At 33.3% G+C, this 23,446-nt stretch overlaps 1 protein-coding gene across 1 annotated transcript in view; it reads left to right on the top strand.

The window, feature by feature from the left end:
• The first annotated feature begins 3,631 nt into the window (after positions 1-3,631).
• Positions 3,632-23,446, top strand: part of LOC129218070 (post-GPI attachment to proteins factor 6-like) — a 57,378-nt gene continuing 37,563 nt past the window's right edge. Inside the window, exons 1-4 of the mRNA XM_054852259.1 lie at positions 3,632-3,698; positions 7,319-7,481; positions 16,403-16,607; positions 23,123-23,247. Of these exons, the coding sequence (XP_054708234.1) occupies positions 3,683-3,698; positions 7,319-7,481; positions 16,403-16,607; positions 23,123-23,247 (509 nt within the window). The 5' untranslated portion in view covers positions 3,632-3,682. The remainder of the gene's footprint in view (positions 3,699-7,318; positions 7,482-16,402; positions 16,608-23,122; positions 23,248-23,446) is intronic.

Below are 23,446 nucleotides of genomic sequence, written 5' to 3' on the forward strand. Positions count from 1 at the left end.
ACTGCAATATTAATCATGCATAAATAACAATAAGTCTTTTAAAACATGTTTCAAAAGTGAAAATGTCTCCAAAAGTAATAAAACTTACCAGCAAAGATTCTTCTTCATTTTTAATAGAAGTAAAAAACAGAAATTGTGTGGTAACAAAAGCTCTCCATTGAAAAAAGATTTGAAAATAAATGCTAATATACCATTGAAAATATATTTCTCTTTAAGTTAACATTAGCAATTGGTGGTTTTCAAGTAGCCCCTTTAATGGGAGTAGGGTTCATAACTGGGGAACTATAGTTTATGTGTCTTTAAGACTACTGTTAGCAGAATTCTTTAATAAAAGTAAAACTTATAATTTTTCTACAATGCTTTTTTTTATTTTAGGACACAAAGACATGAAGAAAAGTGAAGAATCGATGTATTATAATATTCTGTAAATACTGTTGGACAATTTGTTTGTAATTATTGTTAATAAACAGTCTGTATTGATTTATTATAACTGTCTTTTTAAATTTATTTTGTGTTCGCTGAGAATAGGGTTACCACAAAACTGAAAAGTCTCCTTAGAGTAAAAGTTTATTTAATTGATGCTTGTGCCATATATTTATATCATAGAAAAAAAAACGTACAAAAAATAATTTACTAGTAATTTATTCTCCATATAATTTAGTTTGAATTGTACATTTTAACAAGTATATTTTATTAAAATAATAGCAAAAATTAACATTTATGGAGAAGTCCACTGTATCAATTCAATGTTATTCGGTACAACTGGTACAATTTGACCTATACCTTACTTCCTGTGCTCAAATTTGTTAGAAGGTCGCTAAGGGACCATGAACTAAATGCCAGTTCAATATCCGAAAACAAATTAATTTATTTAATATAATGTTACGTTGAATTTGGGATTTGTTTTGTGTTCATCTGCTTGATAATCAACTGTTCTTTATAAAATTAGATGAATGTATGATCACACATTAGCAAACTTTTTACGCCTAAATCAGATAATACATAGTAAATAATAAAGTAAAAAAAAAGTCTTCAAATTTACTTGCAAATTGGGCTTAAATTTACATTTATCTGTATATAATTAACATTGTATTTACAGCATTCGATGAATGCATGAGAATTTTTGTTAAAGAAAAATGAAATGCCCTATTGAAATTTTAATTGGTAAATAAAGCTAGTACAGTGAAACCTGTATAAGTTGACCACCTGGTGGTGCATTACTTTAGTTGTCAACTTACAAAGGTAGGTTTATATGATAAGGACCAATTCCGTGCCTGAAAAAAGCGGTCAATTTACACAGGTGGCCAACTTCACAGGTTTTACTGTATTACATTGTGTAAATTGGGATATAAAATTTTGAAAAGGTTTTAATCCTTTAATAAAAAACAAGTGAGAATTTGTTTAGAGAAAAACATTTATAAAATTAGTAGTTGTTTAGCTTTGCGTTATAATTTCTGCAAATTTTCTGAAAACGAAAGTTTTGTATCAAATTTTCGTGAATCAGATCAAAGGTATTGTTAACTTATTGCAAGCTATTACAAACTTCTCTTGGATGCATTACATAAATATTCATTGTTTAATTTAATTATATTTTTATAGTGTAAAATATTTTTCTACAGTTATTGCTAAAACTAAAATTGATTGCTAGAAATACTACTAATTTTGAGACCTGATTTTTTTCAAAGGAGTGTAGTATTATAAATTCAAATTTTTAATACAATAAAGTTTGTTCGATTACAAATATTTCTGCAATGAATACAATAAAAGTATGTTCCAGTTTGCAGTGGGTTCACAATACTTTTTGTTAAAAAAAAGGCTACTTATTCACTAATTTGTGGAAAATTTGGTACAACAAACTTTTCTATTAGTTTGCAGAAAATTTTCAGAATTTGATGCACTTAAGCAAATTTGCAATGAACCTGCAACAGTTTGATATGACTTACAGGACAAACTTGCTGCAAGTTCAGTTCGTGGGGACTACAAGGCTTGCATCAGACTTGAAGACTTGTCGCATCCATTTTGATGCAAGTTTGCTGCAAGCAAAAAAATGCTATGCAAATTTGATATGAACTGGTAGCAAATTTGATATGACAAAGCTCAGTTTGAAGCAAACTTGTCACAGCAAAGCTTCAGTTGCTTTGAACTTGCAGCAAGTTTGATACCACAAAAATGACTTTCCTACTGGTTTGCAACGAACTTGCAGCAAACTTGATAAGACTTGCAGGACAAACTTGCTGCAAGTTCACTTCGTGGGGAAAGCAAGGCTTGCATAAGCTTGCATCTCGTTTGTATCTGACTTGCAGACTTGTCTCATCCAATTTGATGCAAGTTTGCAGAATTGCAAAGCAAATTTGTTGCAAGTTTGCTGCAAGCAAAAAATGCTATCTGGGATGGTCGGTCTACCCTAGCCAAACCCATCCAATGTTTAAATTAATTAATTAATTAACAAAAACGTTTCCGATTCGATCCATCGCGCTTCGAAACCATGCTTGCCACAACTTAATTGCTCACAAAAAATTTGATGAAAATCGGTCCAGCTGTTTTAAAGCCTTATGGTGACAAACGTCTGCACAGAAGATTTTTATGTATTTAAGATATATATATATATATATATATATATATATATATATATATATATATATATATATATATATATATATATTTTAATCTAAAGACTTTATTTCAGAAAGCTTGGTTATCACTAAAAATTTCAAAATTAAATCAGTACATGATTTCTTGGTTACAACACTCAATAATTGTAGTTAATCATAAAATCTACTTATTATAAGGTTAATTCTAAAGCTGCTGGACAATAAAACTAAAATTAAAAATTTAGTCAAGAAATGTAGCTATAGTAAAAGCTATTCGTACAAGCTGTATACAGACGCATTTTGGGTGAAATTTTCTCCAAACGTACATGTACCCAACCTCTCCCTGCAATATTTTCGTTGACATTTTTAAGATGAAATTTAAGATTTCGGGGGATATTTAGGGGAAATTTTGCAGAATTAAAGTATTTCAATTTTTATAAACTCTGAGATTAAGTTGAGGTGGTACCCTTCAGATGGGAGGGAGGGGAGGACCTTCCGCAATCAAGAAAAGTTTTTTGACTAAGCAAAAAAAAAAAAAAAAAAAAAAACCCTCAAGTTACAGCTTTAAAAAATTGAAAGCACAGGATTTGATCGACATCTGTTTTGTTACATCATTAAAGAGGAGCAAATTAATCCTATTCAATTTTTTTTAAAGTAGGATTTTTAAGCAATTTCACTTTAGAAATCGCAACTATTGGATAATTTGATTTTCAAATTGAATTTATAACGTTGTATACATCTTAGGTTTACAATAAAATACAACGCGAAAATTTCATAAAAAGGAATAAATATTTCAACTTCTGTTTAGGGGTTTCCCCCCCTTCCCATGAGAAAGGGGGATTTGGGAAAAAATAAAAATAAAAAAGTCGGAGTCGAACGTTTCAAAATCCAGAAGTCGGAGTCAGAGTCGGCAAATAAAATTTTTGACTGTTTGCATATCTAGCCGCTAGATGGCAGCGTTAGTTTAAAATTTCATTGTGTAGGCCGGGTATATGACGTCATTAAGGTAACTCAGAAACCACGCCAACTATTTCCAAAATTTCGCCAATGTTCACCTTCGCTCTCCGTCTCTCTCGTTCCCTGTTTGGCGAATGATTACCAATAAAGGTAACTTTCCATGTTGTACGCTTGCTCCAATATGGCGGAGATAGGGTTACTGTACGGCCACTGAAAGTGTTAGAAATGCCAAGCTGACGTCACATGAAGAACTCACAATTCATAGTAAAAAGATCCTTAACTTCAAGGCTCAAGACAGGAATGCATAAGTCATTTAGGTTTTAGAACCTTGCAAGTACAAATTTTGACATTTCGAGTCAAAATTGTTTTCTGTAATGAAATCACTTGCCTTGATAAGAGATTGATGTTCTTGAATCAGCATGAAGTCTCTTTTCGATTGTGGTAACAGATGATGGTTAAAAATCGCGATGTCTGTTAGGCTATTATTTGTTTGTTTACTAAGCATAGCAGGAAAGACCACTTGTGGTACGAAATTTATCTAGATTTGTTCAGTTTTTTCATCATTTTTCATTGTTCTTGATTATTATTTTGCACAGTAGGGAAACATGAAAATCAAAATATAATCTTTGAATCTTTTTTCATATCCTTAATATAGTTATTTTGCTGAGCTTTTGTTACAGTATTGCTCAAAAAAAAAAAAAAAAAAAAAAAGGAGAGAGAGAGAGAGAGTGAGAAAAAAAAATATCTCTTGTGGAATTAATAAATCTATTTTCGTTGCTCTGGTTTCGAACATTTTGTAGATTTTGATAACTGAGAATAATTTCCGATCTTTTTTATTGATACTTTTTTGTTGTTGAGGAAAAAAATGTGTAAGTACTTTTGCAAGATAAATGCGGAACATTTTTCAGACGATAATTATGACGATAAAAATTTTACTAAAACAAACAAATATCACATTTAACATTTGCTGCTGTTTATCAAACTTAATACAGTTTCTGTTACATCATTAGTCAGTATTCAATTTCGTTTTCTTATATTTATTTCAACATGATTTTTTCTGTATCTTCTTTTTGCTTGTGAAAAGGAGTAAGCATGGAAGTTCTGATTATAATTGATATGGCATAATTTTTAAATATGTAGACTAAGTACTTTGTTGAAAGAAAAAAGAATCTCCTTAGAAATGAATAGAGGCAGAATGATTTTAACTGTATGAGTGTGTAGGGGGGGGGAGAACTCTGAATCACTTGGGCAATTTATGACTTTCATATTATATTAGGGGCAGAAATTCAGAAAAATAAATCACTGCTCCAATGGATCAGTTATCATTAACTTTCACTGGTCCGTTACACTTTTAGTCGCCTATTCTTACATCCTGGTTTTAACTAATGAAAAATTCAAAAAAAAAAAAAAAAAAAAAGTTAAGCAAAGTTTACATGACAAATGAAATCCATTAGCATTTTCCAATGGAAATGTCTCACTGGCAGGGGTACAAAAAGAAACAACATACAGCTTTCTAAGTTAAATAAATACCTTTGTGCATAAAAAGTAAAATAAGAAATAACGTCAAATAGGCACAATTCCATTGTGACGGGTGTGACATTCAGACACTATTTTTATTGGTTAAACCAACATTTTGAGCACTATATCAGTTAAGAAATACTAACAAAGTATTTTTAATCGTGTTTAATTATGCATTTGCTTGAATGATCCAGTTAAAACCAAACTGCAGGATTTTTCAATTTTTTTAAAGAAATTTTTAAAATCTTGTGACATTTGCGAGACATGAGTTTTCACCTGCACTCATATTTCTAGAAATTCCTGTGAATATTTTAATGTTTCATTACTATAGTATTTTTTTTTTCCAGTAAAAGACATTCAAATGAAACTTAATACATGATATAATGATAAATTGTTTTACAAAACAGGATTTTTTTTTTTTGTGTTGTGACGGGTGTGACAAAATTTGTAATGCTGAGCAAATCCGCTACTTGGATGAGCAATTTCTAAAAGAATAGTAATCAGTACAGATGACATACTTGACAATAGTGAATGTAAATGACATTTCATAAGAAAAAAAGCTTGTACTCGGTGTATGTTTAGTTTAGCACTTCATTAATAGCCGCTAACAAAATTAGGTCAAGAGCAATAAACCGCTATGAAAATTGGTAACAACGAGTTTTTCTCATTATTTGCTCTATACTAGGGCTTCCCAAACTTTCTAGTTAGTTGATCCCTTTCATTGACCAATATTTAGAGCAGACCCCTGCCATTAGGATGTATAGATATTTGTAGTTAGTAGTTAACAGGGTGTCGAAAATCATACATAGCACTAAGAGAAGAAACGAATCCATTCCAGATAATTTTATTGTTAATTTCTTACTAACATGAGACTAATGGAACATCTGAAATTTTTCATTTCCAGATCTTTAATTTCGCAACATTTCCAGGTGAAGCCTCCAATACTCAGCTACATCGAAAATTGCTTTAATCTTTGAAAATTACTGGCCCTACTAATATTACAAAATATGGTCTTTCATCTAAGTTTTAAGACTTGACTTTCAGAAAATATTGGAGAAAGGGTACCTATACCGCCTTTCTCTAACATCATGCACAATCAGGTTTTTTAACCATACTTACAAAAAAAATTATGTGGAAAAGCTCCTGAATATAATTCATTGCTTAAGTTTTTATGACCAAAATTTTGAAAAAGATTCCAAAACAGAGCACCAGAACCTTCTTCCTGAAAAATCTTCAAAGATTATCTACACTTGAATTTTTTAAACTTCAATTTCGAAAACTTACAGGGGGGAGGAGGGATTGATTTCGATCTATTAGAAAGAAATTGATCGGGACAGTCCCTGAGTTCCATCACTTACCCTAACGTCGATATCTACGTCCCCTACGTCTAAATGTGGCCTATAATCGCGTTTTTAAGGCTTCAATCTCTAGAAATTTTCGCTGAGATCGCTGAACCTCCTCCCCCCTAAAATCAGCAGAGAAAGTTTAAAATTGCGTTTTTAAGACTACAAATTTAAAAAAATTATGGGGGAGAACCCCCAGACCCGCCCTCTTCTGTTAGATGAAAAAAATTTTCATATCAGAAAATTTTCAATGTGCCCGCCCCCCCCCCCCCCAAAAAAAGAAAAAAATATATCTGGTTGCCCCACTATACCAGGTGTATCTCAAACACATCCTGCTGCCACAAAACGATTAAAAAAATTGTTCTTTTTTTAAAAAAAATAAAATTAAATAATATCGAAGGAATCGGTGGTTATGATTTAGCATTTGTGTGCATTGCTGTAGTTGGGAAAAGTGTTTTGGGGAACCCAACTTTTGATAGGAGCGATGTCATGGTTGACAGCTTTTCATTAGGTGAAGAAAGATCAGTTCAGACTGCTTAGCCAGCTTTAATTTAAAAAGCAAAAATTTATCTTTTTTCATAACTGCAGCGTTTTGAATCAATTTACTTGGAATGTGCATTATTTTTATAACAAGCTAAATGTTTCTTTCTCAGATTCCTCTCTCCCAACTGCAGGGTGATTTTCTTGTTAAAAAGTAAGAAAATATAGAAAGCTAGTTTCCCGATTATCAAATTAATATATTTTATAGGATTAAATTTTAAAACTTTAAAATGTATTCGCTAAACTTTCTTAGCTATTACTGCTTTTGGTAAAGTTACATTTATACTGAAATATTAATGACATTTATTAAAATGTCATACACTTGTTTTATTTATTTTAGAGTTATATGCGTATTTTTTATACTTATAGATTCAGTTCAAACTCAGATTCTAGAAGCTCGCCAGTTGTTTCCATTTAGAGCTTATAAAGATGTGCAATTACTCCATTATACTGTACCGCCTCAAGTTACTTTTGCCAGCTTTCAGTATAAAGCTAATGGGAGTTTCAACTGTCCTGCCAAGACTATTGCTATGTAAGAGTAACTTTTATTTCCATTTTATCTGATGTAGGACATTTATGGGCTAAATTTGTGCACAGATGGCAAAACCAGTGGTCATTGCTTTAAGCTTTTTGCTTTGCCAAGTTAATCTTGAAATCAGGAAAAATTAATACTTGAACAGCGTTGTACGCATTTGGAATTGTTAACTTACCATAAGCAGCTGTCACTTGCAATAAAGTGAATAGTTTAAGAGGGCTCTTGATCTTTGTTCGGTTTTGATAAATTGACTAAGACCAGCCTAGCTGGGCCCTTAGTCTGTTGTCGGTCATCATTTATGTATTTGTGTTATGCATGGAAAAAAAAAAAAAAAAGAACATTTTTTGACTGGTTTTAAATAAGAGCCTAATGTCTTTTCCTATTTATAAGCTAATGTATGCATAACTGACCATTAAACATAGAAATAAAAAAAAAATTCATAGAATTTCATTAAACTGGGAAAAATGATAAGTACAGCAAAAAAAAAAAAAAAAAAACGACAACAACCTGAAATTGAAAGAGTATTAAAGATAATGTTGTAGTCATAATGACTAACTATGCATTTGCAATGATGACACCCCCTCCTATTAAATCGAATTTTGAGTGTGCATGATTTAGCTGCTTGTCAGTAATACTTAGGCTATTCATCTGAAATCCTCTGTTTTTTGTTTGCTTAATATATCATAGCCACCTTCACTATCTCAATCATAGGCGGCTCATACGATTTTGCTCACTTTTTTCTAACCAATGATAATGTTAAAATCTAATAATATAACCTAATTTTCCAAATAAAGTTAATTATACGGACTACCAAACTTTCCCTGTCCTCGCATCCTTCTTTGACTATCACTATTTTGGTACAGAAGCCACCTATAATACCAGTAGTCATACAGAGGCAGCTGGTACACCAAAAAAGTGGTGGATCAAAAGAATTTAGAAGTTAGGGGGCGTGCATGGCTGAAGTTGATTTTTTTGTTGTTGTAAAATTGAGCTTTTAATATTACTGACTAAATAACTGCTAAAAATGTGGAATACGACATCAAAAATCGAGACCAATGGCCACCATAGGCTTTACCCTTCCATTTCCAAATTGCGTTCTTAAGAAATAAGATGAGAAAGTTCTTTTTTTTTGGAATGTTTAGTTTTTAATTTTGCGAGATGAATCATTCTTTCCTGTAAAAAATAATTTTTCGGTCAATTACTTATTTTTAACTCTGAAAAGTGGACTTTTGGAAGTGAAGGGGTAATTGCCCCTTTCCCCCCCCCCCATACAAGCTGCCTATGCCAGTAGTCATTATTAAACTTCCCAATATTTTTTCGACAATGAGACGGGAGCGGAGAAAATATATTTACCTCATACAACACGTCAGGTCAAGTTTCACTGGCTTGTCCAGTGCATAAGTTCTAAAATGGTTGTTGTTAAAATTGTTCACAATTTTTAATTGCAATTATTTTTTCATTTCTTACACCTCATTTTTGTTCTTCAGATAATAGAATCATGTCTTTGTTAGTTGAAAAGGTTGCTAACAGATTGCTGAATTCCAAATGGTAAAATTAATATTTTATATTTCTTAGCCACAAATGTTAAAGAATTAGGGAGAGAGAAAACCTTGATTGTAAAAGTTTGCTAAAAATGCATGCAACCACTTGCAGATAAAAGTTGGTTGACACACTCTTTGTCAAATAAAGTAAATTGTGTTTTGTTTGTGTATTGAATTCACTGTCTCTCTTTTATTTCTTAAATGAATGAACTATCTGCAGGGGTGATTGTGTTCCGGTATTTTACCGAATTTCCGGCATTTTCGGACGTATTCCTGGTATTTTTATGTCCGAAAATACCGGAATTCTGTTTTTTTTGTTATGGTTTTATCTCCCTACCTCCGCAATTTTTTAAAATTATATAATACTCATCAAATATACCTGCAAGAGCCTTAAGATGGACACCTTTCCCTTAAGATGGACAAATAAATGTCAAGATAATTTGTATAACACCAGCTCAAAAGTAACTTTGTAACCCATTAAAATTTTAATCACATGTACACACAATATTTTGACTCAGAACTATTTAATACTATGGCAAAGGTGCACTTAAGTAATAAGGGTCAAAGATTACCCCCCCCCCCTCCCGGTCTTGCTTTTGAAACTTTCAGGTATTTTTTGATGAACTCACAATCACCCCTGTATCTGAAAATAATTGTTGTGTTTAATTACTTTTAAAAAATCATTATTATTATTTGCTTTCAATGTTTATGTTTTGAAATAAATATTATTGAATGTATCTAATTGTGATAGTGAACATTTGGTAGCTTTTTTAATTGCATGCAAAAGAATATTCTGCAAATTATATCATATACTAAAATAGTAAAAACTTTTTATGAACATTTAAAAGTTAGGTTCTAACAAAAACATTCTATTGTTAAGTATTCATAGCTTCTACTGAATTGAATAGGGGGACCCTGGGTAAAATGGGTATAGTTGCATTTTTCTTGATTTTATTCTACTGGACAACATTTTTTTTAAATAAATAAATATGATGAAAATATTTACATATCAAGCAATATTTTGACTTGAGGAAAAAAAATCCAGCAACTCATTTACCAGGCTTAGCAACAGTTTTATTTTTCAGAACACAAAGCAATGCGTTTATAGTGAGTGATAAACTTCTTTCTAGAAAAATTTACAGGAAGAGTTTTGGAAGTTTTTTATTTGGATTTGATAGAAAAAGAATTTTTCTATCAGAAAACTCAAAAAATAAGTAAATTTTAATATTTACAAAAATTTTGTAGTACTTTTAGTTGCACAGGATAAAATGGGTATAGCCAACATTTTCGAGTTAAAGACATTGAATGCATGAAGATTAAAAAACTTAATTATCTTTGCAAGACAAATGTTACATATTATTCATCTTTTAAACTAAAAGTATGTTTTTAAAAAGTTTTATAAATAATCACTCTTAATTTATTTGTTGTATTTTAATTACTATAACTTATGCCATTAGTACTTAAAGGTATTATATTTTTTGATTATTATCGATATAGTTCATGATTACTGTAGGTTAGTAATTTACTGTAAGTTTATTACAGTGGTTGGAAAAACTACTTTTTTTTTGTAGCGAACTACAACTACAACTACTTTACTACAAATGTAGTTAACTACAACTACAACTACTTTTTTCAAAATGTAGCAACTACAAACTACTTTTGAAAAGTAGTCGCTACTTCGCTACTTTTTAAAAAATAAATAAATAAAAAGCATACACATACACACCGTTTGAGGATTGAACGAAAAAATTAAAAAACTGGTTTAGGTTAATAAATTGACTCGTTTGAAAATGAAATATTACTAATAATTATATATTTATTGTTTCATTCCTTTACCAAGCGAATTGGTCATTCCAAACATTTTTTACGATTTTTACGACAAATATTCGATACAAGAAAGGATTTAAAAAGTTGAAGGAATTCAACTTTCAAGTTTTTAATCCTTTCCTGACAGTGAATATTTCATTTAAGAAGTGCAACTCGGCTACTTGAAAATTTAATAGATGCAGTATGCAGTCATAATTTGGTTAAAATTTTATATAGACATACATATATGTACATAAAATTGATTTAGACGGTTAAAACCATCTTTAAACGAATGAGAAAAACTTAAATTTTCACTATAGAAGTTAATTTTACAGGCACTTATATTTTTTGTAAAAACTAGTTAATTGATTTTGAGTTTCAAGCTAGGGGTCCGGACCTGGACACCATCTCCTTTCTTACGTAACTAATAAAATGAAATAAGAGCATTTTTCAATTTTACCAAATGATCTTGAAAACTTACAATATTTAATGATTGACTTTTGTTTTGTTGATACATCAACACTCAATCAGTTTAACAAAAGAAATTCTAAAAATATCCCAAACAGTACCAGTATTTATAATCTAATATTAATAAATATCCAAAATATGAAACATAACTAAGAATGCTTATTTTACTTCAATGTGCAAGTGTCGACTACCACGAAATGGCTGAATAGCGAGCTAACGAGTTTTGGAGCTAACGCGAATTCCTCACCCCGTAACACGAAAATTTTCGGAAGGGAATCGCGAGGCTTAAGTATCACCTTCTTTAGTGGGTACTACATATTAGTTTCGTGAATCAACTTTCCTTTTAGCATCACTGAAAGCAAAAGTACCCCACTAGTCAAAACATCCCTTTGTTAATTTACAAATCGTCACTCCGCATCTTTTTCATTCTTAAAATGAAGTTGATGAAACATTATTTCACATAAGCGGGCTGTTTTTCTCTCGTTTTAAAAGGAATAATAGAAAGTTTCGGACAACTAAAGAAATAAAAAAAAAATTCGATATTCTTGAACGACTGAAAAGTGCGTCGAATTACTGTGTCTACTGTACTGTACTATTGTAGTGTTTCATTTTAATACGTACTGTACTGTTTTATTTTATGCCAGCGTTTCTTAAATTGTGTTCCGCGGAGTCTCAGGGTTCCACGGAGCTCTCTCAGGGGTTCCATGAGATTTGTATATTTTCTTCCTGCACCTTTTAAATTTGTCACTTAAAAATAACGCCTTTTCAAAAAATACATTTAATTGTCACTTTCGCAACTAATCTAAGCATTATTACTCATCTGGAATAGCCACTATGAGAACAAGTTTATTTCCCGCCTAAAATAATGCAAATTTTTGATCAAAAATAGCATGAAATAGTATCTTTAAGGTTTTAACTTCGAAATTTTATCGAGATCAATCCCAAAACGCCTATTTTTCAGCTAATGTCCCCAAAGATAACATAAAACTGGGTGTTAAAATCTTCAATTTTGAAAAAGTTTCGGAAGAAGCTATTAACTCCCTAATATCCCCGAAAATAGTTTAAAAGTGACTTCAATGGTGAACAAATTTTTGGAACGCGCCCCAAATCTCTCTCCTACAACATTACCAAATATTGCCATAAATTACGATTTTTGACATCAATTTCAAATATTTTGCCCTTGATACTAGCCGTTCTCCCAGTATCTATGGCAAGGCCGTGGTGGCCTGATCGGTAAGGCATATCGGTGACCGGAGGTTCCCGGGTTCGATAATCGCTGGTCGAAGATCCACAGTCTTCATTAATGGTGAAGGTGACTGAGAGACGTTAAATATGCTCGTGTCACAAAGTCTTCCAAGTGAAACGATACCTCTGGGGGTGCTGGACCAGAGATTGCTCGGTTACCGGTCTGGTTCCAAAATTCAGAGCTGTCTTCAGGGTTCCATGCAACTGGTTAAGCCACTAATAGTGGCAGGTACGGGAGATTCTGGAGTGAAAAGTATCTAGGGCAGCAGTGGAAAGGACGATTTAAGCATTTAACGAGTGATGACCAATTTAAGGAGGAGTTCTGGTCACGAGGGTCTAAATGGTTTAGTTCTGTCTAAGGCCCCTATATATACATCTACTCTAGTTCTGTCTGAGGGAACACACAGTGACATCAAAAACTCTAATTTGTAAATAAATAAAAAAATGTTAAAAAATAAGAGATATTTAAAAATTTTTAAGTTTAAAAACTTTTTCTACGTACATTTCAGTGAATTATTAACACTTTTGTAGGTAAAGTACATCTATATTTCTTTTCCTAATTAAGAAGATATTTCAATCATACAACATGCATAAATTCTGAGGATATTTGTCCCTTTTAAAATTTCTGAGTATTTATCAGAATCACAAATAGGAGTGTACTGGTATTTTGCAATAAGAAATAGTAATTAGCAATCATTCAAATAATTAAAATGCTCTATAGTTAAATGTATTTCATTAGCGATTTAATGACAAATAGTTAATGTGATAGTCTCTTTGAGGTAAGAACGGGGCATTCTCCGAAACAGAATACTGGCTGCAAACTATTGAAACACCAGGGGCTCCACGAAAAAAGTGAGCATTAAAAAGGGTTCCACTAATAAAAGAAATTAAGAAACGCTGTTTTATGCCATTCTCTCCTATTGATTTTGTGCACCCTAGCCGTATTTTTATTGAATAACACAGCTTTTTCTTTTAGTACAATAAAATTTCAGTTCTCTACGTTTAAATTGGGAAAAATGAAGTTATGAAATGAGTTAAAATAGTTTGAGGAATGTTTACAAATGTCTACAGTAATTGGTATGTTCTTTAAAAAAAATCGTATAAATTCTCTTTTTCTGAACGCGAAATTTCAACCTAAGTGGGGAGTCGCATCCCTAGCGTAAGTTGAGATTTCAGTGTAAATGTGGAAGACATTAATACCTTTTCTTTAACAGGCATATTTGCACGAAACGGAAACATTTCCGTTATTATACATTTCTATGACACTGTAATATTTATTGTTAGCCAGCCAGAGGGCAGTTCCCTGTCATCCTCTTCTATAACATTTACAGTAATTTCCACATTAGGAGGATATTGGCTCAATAATCTCATTGATATCTAAAATGTTCATCCACGGGACATTCTCTGCTATTCTGACAGAAAACACAAACGGAGTACTACTTGACAGTTATCTATTATTCTTTTCTTTCTAAGCCATGCTCTGCTGAAGGAAAAAATTAGGGAAATGTGAACATTTCGATGCCAAACAAACTAATGGCGTCTAACAGATAGAACATATGGCGTCAAAATATGTCTGATGTCAGCTCGTATTTTTCAGAGACTTACGAATCTGGTTGATGCAAGTTTTACTCGCGTAAGGCTTGCATCAGTCAGGTTTTTTGAATCCTCGTTTTTAATTTCTTTCTTTCTTTCTTTTTATTTATTTATTTTATTTTTATTTTTTTGGAAACTTTATTTAAAAGTAGTTTTTAGAAATCGCTACTAACTACTTTTTTTTGTAGTGAACTACTCGCTACTCTACTTTTTTTCAAAAGTAGTGCGCTACAGTAGCGACTACAGTAGCGTAATGTAGCGTAAATGTAGCTACTACAGTAGCGTCGCTGCTTGTAGCGCGCTACTTCCAACCACTGGTTTATTATGTATATTGTTCATTGCTACACATTATAAAACATAGTAAGTATTGATAGCTAATATGCTGTCTTTTTAATTTCCTTTTAAAACCACCAACCTCATTCTCAGAACATAGTCTAAGTACAACCTCACATACAATCACAACAGAATCCTTATGCCTCATAGCAAAGTTGTACTGAATAATTAAATCCTTCTACTATACCTCTTGGTTCACAGCCATTTTTTAGCACTGGTAAGGAAATGAAAAATTTCCAAATAAAAAAAAGTAAGAGTCTAAACAAAGGTGGGAGATGTTGTAATTACAGAGCAGGTGGCTGCAAGATTGTACACAAACAGGCAGGAGACAAACAAAAGCAGAAAAAATAAATACACATAAAATAAATAAATTAAAAAAAACATTAACAATAATTTATAAAGTAACTAATGAAGTAGAAGTGAAAACTAGTGGTTCTCCTAGTTGTTAATTCCAGCAATTGGCGACAGGGCCGTTGTTAAATTTGTGGAATTCATAGGTTTAATCACTGAAATCTCAGCTGAAAGTGAATATACTGAGAAGTTTGCTACAAAATCATCTGCCAAATTATCCTATGTGCTCCCCAAGAAAGATGACATTGATGTTGTGCAGGCATCACAAAGTTATAAAAATACTATCTCAGCCAAACTGCAAGGGTTTGCCAATGCACCTTTTTTTCATAAATTTGGTTCTGTAAACATTTTTTGTGGTTGTTTTGGATTAAGGTTTTTCTCCTCCAATGCAATTATACTCAATTTAAAAAAAATTCTCCATTAGTCACAGTGTAGTTCAACTTTAAACAGCATATATCCATTTTACCCCGGTGTATACCCATTTTACCCCGAAGCACGGGGTAAAATGGGTATACACAGGGGTAAAATAGGTATACCCCTTTACACTAAATTTAAAGCAAAAAGTTAACACAAAATATGCCCAAATTAGACCTAAGATACACAATGTATAGAATATTCAACAAAAACACAATTATATTTCATGATATTTCTGCTATGGGTCACTGAAATTAAAAATGCTGTTTTTTATACCCATTTTACCCCGGGTGACCCTAGCATAAAATAATTACTATTATGTTAAAGCTAGTGCGCTAAAATGTTTTTAGCTATCAGTGTGAATGTATACTCAGCTCTTATATGAGGTCATTTGCCTGCAGCTTGGTTAAGGCTATTCCTGAATGATGATACCTAAACCAGTGGGAAATAGCATTCCCTGGAAGTCGTAACTGATATGAGTATGATTGTAACATTTATATTGTTTCCAAGTAGAGTTAAAGTCACACCCAATCATTTTGTCTTCTTGTTCTCAGGTACAAGAAAAAAACTTATATTTATTGTCCCCCTTCCTCCAGGTGTTTTATGAGCATAACCTCAAGCATTGATTTCTGTAGGGGTCCCAGCCTTAACAACTCATCCTCCAGTTGTAGCTCTAGGTCTAAATTCGATGGAGAATGACAGGCTAAGGAACTTAATCTTAGTTGCTGCAATATTTGGGGAAAAAAGCTCTGAAGCCTGATTGAAAATGTACTAGAAAGACAATTGGGCATCTTACTAGTTCTTGTACCTTAAAGTCAAGAGCAGATCCAGCATCAGATTTTGGAGGGGGTCATTATTGAAAGAGGAAGTCAAAGTGCAAAATTCTGACACAAACAGGCATTTCCTGGGACAAAGTTTTCATAGTTCTCAAAATGCAGTTGTAGACTATATTTGAAGCTTGTAGGTCATGGGACTCCTAAGGCCCAGGACTCCTAAACTCTGGATTCGCTTTTGCTTAAAGCAGCATTTTGCTATAATCAGTGTCAGCAATGTCTTAACCTGTAAAGGGCACATCTAAATATTATTTTATTTTCCAGGAATGTTCTTGTTCAGAGCTGAGTTTAAATGTACAAGTTTTGAAACTCTGTTTTTATGCATATGTTTCAGATACTTGCAGTATGGCAGCTATCCAGTTATGAATTTGCAGAATGCTACATATCCAGACCATTTTGCTGTTCAAAGATTATATCTTTATAATCTTACATTGCTTTCTAATTTTGTTCCTGTAATGTTAAATATCTCAAATCCTCTTCCTGGAAATTGGTATGCTGCTGCATTTTTAATTGAAAATACTGACAGAATTGCACAAAAGGTTTGTAGGTTATAGTTTCTTTCATTTAAACAAACAATCATTAACCCATTCATGCCGGTTGGTACAAAAATATACCAACCGGGAAAAAAATTATAATATATAGACATAAAATAAATAAATACTAATAAAATTATCACAGTTTATTGTTTTTTTCGAAACCGGCATTAATGGGTTAAGAAATTGATCTTAATAAACACTACTCAAAAAAATTAGGGGAGCAAGCAAAAAAAGTGTAGAAAACCATGCGAGACAGCCATGTACGGGCATACTATGCATAGTACACGCATATCAATGCCCAATACGGAAAAGATACATAAAAAGAATTGGAAATAAGCTTTAATTCTTGAAAATATGGAAGAAACATGAAAAAGTGATTTAGGGCAACAATTTGGTTACATGTAAACGGTAAAAAAGGTACTGTTCAGATGTGATGCATGAGTTTTAATAGGGCGTGTGGTCTCCTCGAACAGCTAAGACTGACGCACCCCTGTTTGCCATGAATGAGAAGAGATTATCGATCTCACTTTGGGGACTGTTCCACTCCTCAAGAAGTGCAATCTCCAAGTCTTGAACAGTAACAGGTGGCCTTGATCATACAGCTATGCGTCGTCCGAGCATGTCTCACAGGGCCATATACAAGAGGGAAGGGGGGGGGGGTTTAGGGTTCACCCCCACGAAAAGTTCGGTTTGACATTTAAATGTTTGTTTATATTTAAAAATTTCCAAAAAATATTGTTCCAAAACTCAAATGTCTTATATGTATATATTAATTGTATGAAACGCTTTCATAATAGATAACCCCATGACTTGAACATTAGCACAAATAGCACAAAGCTCTACATGAAAGTTTTTAAACTCTCCCTGAAATTAATTTCTGGTTATATCCTGATGTTCCAAAAATGCTCGATTGATTTCAGGTCAGGAGAGCATGCTGGCCACTCCATATGCTGTATTGTTTCAACTTCGAGCATGATCTCCTTCAGACAATTTCTATGCGGTCGGTCATTATCATCCTGGAAAACAAAGGAATCTCCAATAACTCCAGCGTAAGGTATCGCATGAGGTTGCAGTATTTCATCTGCATACTTTCGGTGCATCAAAGTGCCTTTCCAAATGATATGCAGGTCCGTACATCACCTATGCTGATTCCACACCATACCATTCAACCAGCTTGTATTTTTAGTGAACTTTCACAAACGAAAGCAGGATTATTTTTAGTGCCCCTGTCCCTCCATAACAGAACAGGTCAGGTGTCTCACACCAGACTGAATCGGGACTCATCTGTAAACAGCATTTGGCTCCAATCATGTTGCTCCCAATCTCAATGTTCAGCAGCCCATCTTTTTCGGGCTGCACGGTGGCGTGGGGTCAAAGGAATGCATACCATTGTCCTACATGCATAGAGCCCTCCCTCATGAAGCCAATTACATACTGTTTGGCTGGAAACCCTTCATCCTGTTGCCAAGAGCAACTATCTTTGCAGCTGCCTAGCATTCTGTTTCGTTTCAACGAGTTGTTAACCATATATACTGGTCATCAGCTGCTGTAGTGGCTCGTGGGCGACCTTGCCCTGGTTGAAGTCTAACATTTCCTGTTTCTTAGCATCAATTCCACAGCCTTGCAACAGTACTTGTGGCAAATACAATAGCATCTGCAACACTACTTTGTGTTTGCCCAGATTCCAGTCGGTCTATAGCAGGCCATACAATGAATTCCGGTAAATCATGGTGTTGAGACATTTTCAAGTAACCTAGTCTCAAAAAGAAGAAACAAAAAAAAAAAAAAAAAAAAACAGCGCAATCGAATTTCAGTTATCGCAATAAAACAGATGTGTTGTGGAGAATTTCTAATCTAATAATATCTCCTCAATATTTCCTTTAATACACTGGTGAACAATTGCTAAGGACGGATCACAATGGGCTATGTAGAGCTTAAAAAAAGTATGTGTAATTCGATGTCAAGTGAAATAAACTAATGCCAGAACACTAGAACATTACAATGACGATAATTTATTGTGCTCTGAAATATAGAAGGGGTTGAAAAGTGTCCGAAGGACAAAACAGTCATTTTGTGCTGAATGCCTGAAAGTGAAAAAAATTAATTACCGTCCCCAGGCGTTCCGGCGAAAGGTGTCAATATGGGATATGGCCAACATGGAGAGTGATGCAAGCTTCCACACGTCGTTTGCTGCTTCGCAGAACAATATCCACTGGCTCTTGGGGTAATTTCTCCCGTTCCTTTGTCAGTCACGGATGAGCGTGTCCTTGTTTATTGGAGGGCGTTGCCAACCAGCAAGATTGCTCCCCAAAACATTCCAAACATTTTCAATGGGAATCAGGTCTAAAGAATGAGCAGGTCATCCGATGGGTTGAGTACTCTCTCTCTCTCTCTCTCTAGGCAATTATAGACAGGGACTGTGTTGGTTGCATTGTTATCCATGAAAACAAATTTATCACACACACAGCCAGGGAACATGTAAACATGAGGTAGCAGAACACCATCAATGCATCGCTGGCCAGCCATAGTCCATTTTGGTAGCACATGAGCAACGTATGATCATTGATCATGATCCCAGTCCACACCATGACACCACTTGTAGGATATTTGTCTCTTTCTTTATGTTTTCTGGCCTTTATTCAGTGCCACTCTCATGCCAGATCAGTTGTCGTCCACAGTTAGGCGACAGACTGAACCTGCTGATATCTGAGAATAGTACACAAACCCAGTAGACTTCTCTCCATATGTGATGCTGACGATATCGTTACAAATGGGTGAAACGCTGACTTGTAGACAATGGGATGTACAAAACAAGCTGTCGGGCGTATAGTCCTGCATGCATACGTCTGGCTATGGTTTTCGGAATATTTGCATGCTAGTAGCAGCAGGAAACTGTTTTGCTACCTCAGTAGCTGTGTTGTGCCAGTTCCTTTTTGTTTGTAGCATATATACCAATCTTCTGCTGACATTGTACTGCTGACACAACCTCCCCCGTGACATATGCTACCCATTCCATTTATTTGAAGTGATTTCCAAACCTTCAAAACAACCATACGACTAACATTGAACTCCCGGGTAAAACATCTGATGTTTTTTGCCTTTCATCAATCTTTCCAACAACACCGCTAACCGCAAAATAATCTAAGGGATGTCGAGAAATCATACTGAAAAATTCAAGTATGTCAATCGATTCTTTCCCGTCAAGCTCTGCCTTTGAACAACTGGTCGTCACATGCCCAATCCTTTATATCTCTTATCAGCGTTATCACGTGACGAGTAACGCCATGAATCTAAAATTTACATATGCACGACACGCCTTACCGTATCCCACAGTTCTGCTAATTTCCATATTTTTTTCCCTTACATTTTGTGGTTTGCTAATGCTGCTATAGCCATCCATCCTTAGCAATTGTCTGCCAGTGTATTTGTAGAGTGAGTTCTGAAAGAAGACTAATATATTATTTCAAACATGAACAACGTTTTTTAAACAACAAGGTATATAGCTAAAACAGTCTGTAAATGATAAAATATACTAAAAACGTAATAATTAATTCCTCTCACATTTAGCTACAAACTATGGCACACCACATGCTATGTGCTATTAATGTATGAGATGACTAGTACAGAAATGATGAAATCTAACTGCATGACTATCGACTAAAGCTTCAATGTAAAACATTAAACCCATTACGAGATAAGCTAATACAAGCTCATAATTTTAAAGAGGGGCGAGTGGCACGAACAAGCAAATTCGAATGCCGACGAAGCAAACCGCTTACGACAAAGAGAGGTAATCAAAGAGAAAGAACATAACCCGCGAGCGGTTCAAATATCCCCAGGGTCGTTAGCATATCCGAGTCACGTGAACGGACATTCGTCACTGCTATCGTTGAGCACACATGCCATCAGATTCCTTCTAGAAGCTTTGATGTGACATCATCTACTAGGCAATTCGGCAGAGGGTGGACAAAAGTGAAACCAAACATTTGGTCGATTTGACCAAAGCGAAATGAGTGCTGATAAGCATTTTTACCCCAGTCATGCAGAATGATTGGTAATACATTGTAAGTAAGGAAAAACATACTCTTTTACTATTGTTGTTGTGAGGTGATGAGATAGGATTATTTACTGTTGTGTTGCTAACAGGCATTTATGCCTAACAAGAACAGCATCAATCTGCAACATCTCGATTTCTGCCCTTATCTCCTTTTTCTGATTTTTGACGTCATGAACTTTGATTTTCACATTAAGTTTTCTTCTTCCGTTTCCTGGTAGGCTTTCAATTATGAATGATTCATTTTATGGTGCTGATTGGTATAAATCTTTGCATAATTTTGTTATAACCATGTGCTCCGCTAATTGTTTTGAGCAGTGTACATATTTATGTTTTCATGCACATTCAGACTTTTCTATCCCAACTCCTGATTTTGAATAGTCTGCTTCTCCTGATACATCGTGAAAGCCTTAATTTTGCTGTTGTATGATTTTAATCCATATGAAGAATTCATACTGTTAAATAATTTTCTAACCCAGAGTGAGGCTTCTTATTCAAGGAGCAAATTAATAATTTAGAGTTGTTTTTTTTCGAGTCAAGATGTGATGCACACATCAGCTCGTTTTTGTTGAATATTTTGTCCTCCCTCATGTTCTGTTTGATACTTAAATTTTAACAGCAAGATTGCCTTCACTGACTTTACCTGTGATATTCTAATCAGTATCATCTCATTTGGGATTGTAAACAGTAAATAATACAAGCAGATATTTTCTGAAAATTTTAATACTTCCTAATCTGAGGTTTTTATTACTTAGTGTATGGCAAGTAATATAGCAAGTTTAAATAATAACATCAGTATAGACATAGACGTCTAATTTTTAAAGCTTCAGCACCAATGTCTGAAATTTTGGTTTAAATTCTTTGATTATTTGAATATGATTTAAATAAATAAAACACTAATTAAAAAAATCATAGTTAGATAGTTGTTATTTTATGGAAAATATGAGTAAGGTGTAATTCAAGAAAAAAATCTTAGTTTTTCACTAGTGAGAATGATGTTTCGTAAGACAGCAAGAGGCCAAAAATTTTAGTTATTTCTTCTTAAGTCAATAGCACTGATGTTCTATTGCAAATTTTTAAATAAATGATCACCCAGAGACATTTTTTGCATTTGTAGCAGCAGTCAAAAGAGGTATTGAAAAAGGCAATATTTTGATACATTTAGAATTAAAAAGGGTTTGCAATGACATAGCTGCCAACTTTTCTCATGCCGAATTTCGATGCCTTCTCCCGAACTCCCATATAAAGTAAATATCTTCCAAATTTTCACCAAAACAAAAAAATCCCTCCTTATAGCTCCAAAAGGGATTTATCAGTGATTTGAATTTCGCGAAAAATCATTACAGTAAAACGATTGTGATCACAAAAACTAAACCTTCCACAAACAAGGATGAAAATTGTTTGTGTTCAATCACTTTTGAAACATGCTTATTTCATTTTTATTCTTTAAGAAACTTTTATATAAAAAAAGTTAAAACATTTCTGATTTTTCTAAACTTTTTCCTGTTGTAATTAATGCTTTTTGTCACTTATAATAGAAAAGAAACTTAAGCCTCTTTTAAAACATTTTTTTTAAAAACTTAATTGTTTTTTATTTGAAACTTAAAAAAAAGTAACTTCAAGTTCCAAATTTCAAATCCTGCCGGATTTCCGAATGCCCAGTACAGATCCCACACAGGCCTCTTTAAGAAGTCCTACTTGTATTAAAGGAAATCTTTTACACTCAAGCTTTTATCACTAAATTTGTTCATGCAAAATCTCCCTAGTTTTTATCTTTCAATGTTGACTTATGCAATGATGATGTTATCACAGTGCACCTTGAGTTAGTACACATTGTTGCCCCTTCAGGTTTAACTGTCCACTATCTGTTAAATTCTGCTCAAACTTAAAGCTAAAAAGTACATATTTGTCAGACTTTAAAACATTTTTACATATCCAAATGTTATAAGACAAAGATCAAGTATTTAAGATCCTTTAGAAAGTGCCTCGAAAAAACATTTTGTTTTTTCTAAAGTTTTACAAATGCAAACATATTTTTATGGAATGAAATGTATATTGCTCTATGTTATCTTAAATGGCAAGAGGATAATGAAATATGAAAATGGCAAGAGAATAATGGATTTGAAAATATTTCTTTTACAATATTGTGTAGATCTTAATTGATTGGTGAAGTGAAATTCAACGAGTTTTTAAAGAGAATATTGGGCGTTATAAATTGTTCCACTAATTTTCCTTCTGTTAGTTTCAATGCTTTATTACCTTTTTCCAGAGATACCCATCCCTTGAAGGGCACTAGTGCTCTCCCTCAAATACTGTATACCCCCTTAAATATCCAAATTGAGGTCAGAAAACCTGCAAAATCACCCCTTTAAAAATTAGAATGAAGCAGCCTGCACCATGACCTCCCCACCACTGCCTTATTATGAATCAAAAGAAAAATAATTTTGAATTAAACATATTTTAGGGTCTCTTTACGCCATGTCTAAGTTGGTTATCATCATCACTCAAAGTTAATGTTGTATCTGAAGTGACTGATTTATTACATCAACAAACCACGGTCCAAAAAGTAAATGGAAGTCAAATTTACAGGTAAGAACATTCTTGGCTTTGTTTTTATTACTTCTTTACTTAAGTGTTTCACTAAAGTATATTTAATTGTGTTATGTTTTATGATTGTCAAAGCAAAAATTCATTCCATAGACCTCAAAAGTGGTGAACTCTTTTAAACTGGGAAAATATTTTCTTTCATGTCTAAATTTTGGCATTTTACTCAGATTATGATGTCAAA

This window comes from Uloborus diversus, chromosome 3, assembly GCF_026930045.1.
Source record: "Uloborus diversus isolate 005 chromosome 3, Udiv.v.3.1, whole genome shotgun sequence".
Classification (NCBI taxonomy): domain Eukaryota; kingdom Metazoa; phylum Arthropoda; class Arachnida; order Araneae; family Uloboridae; genus Uloborus; species Uloborus diversus.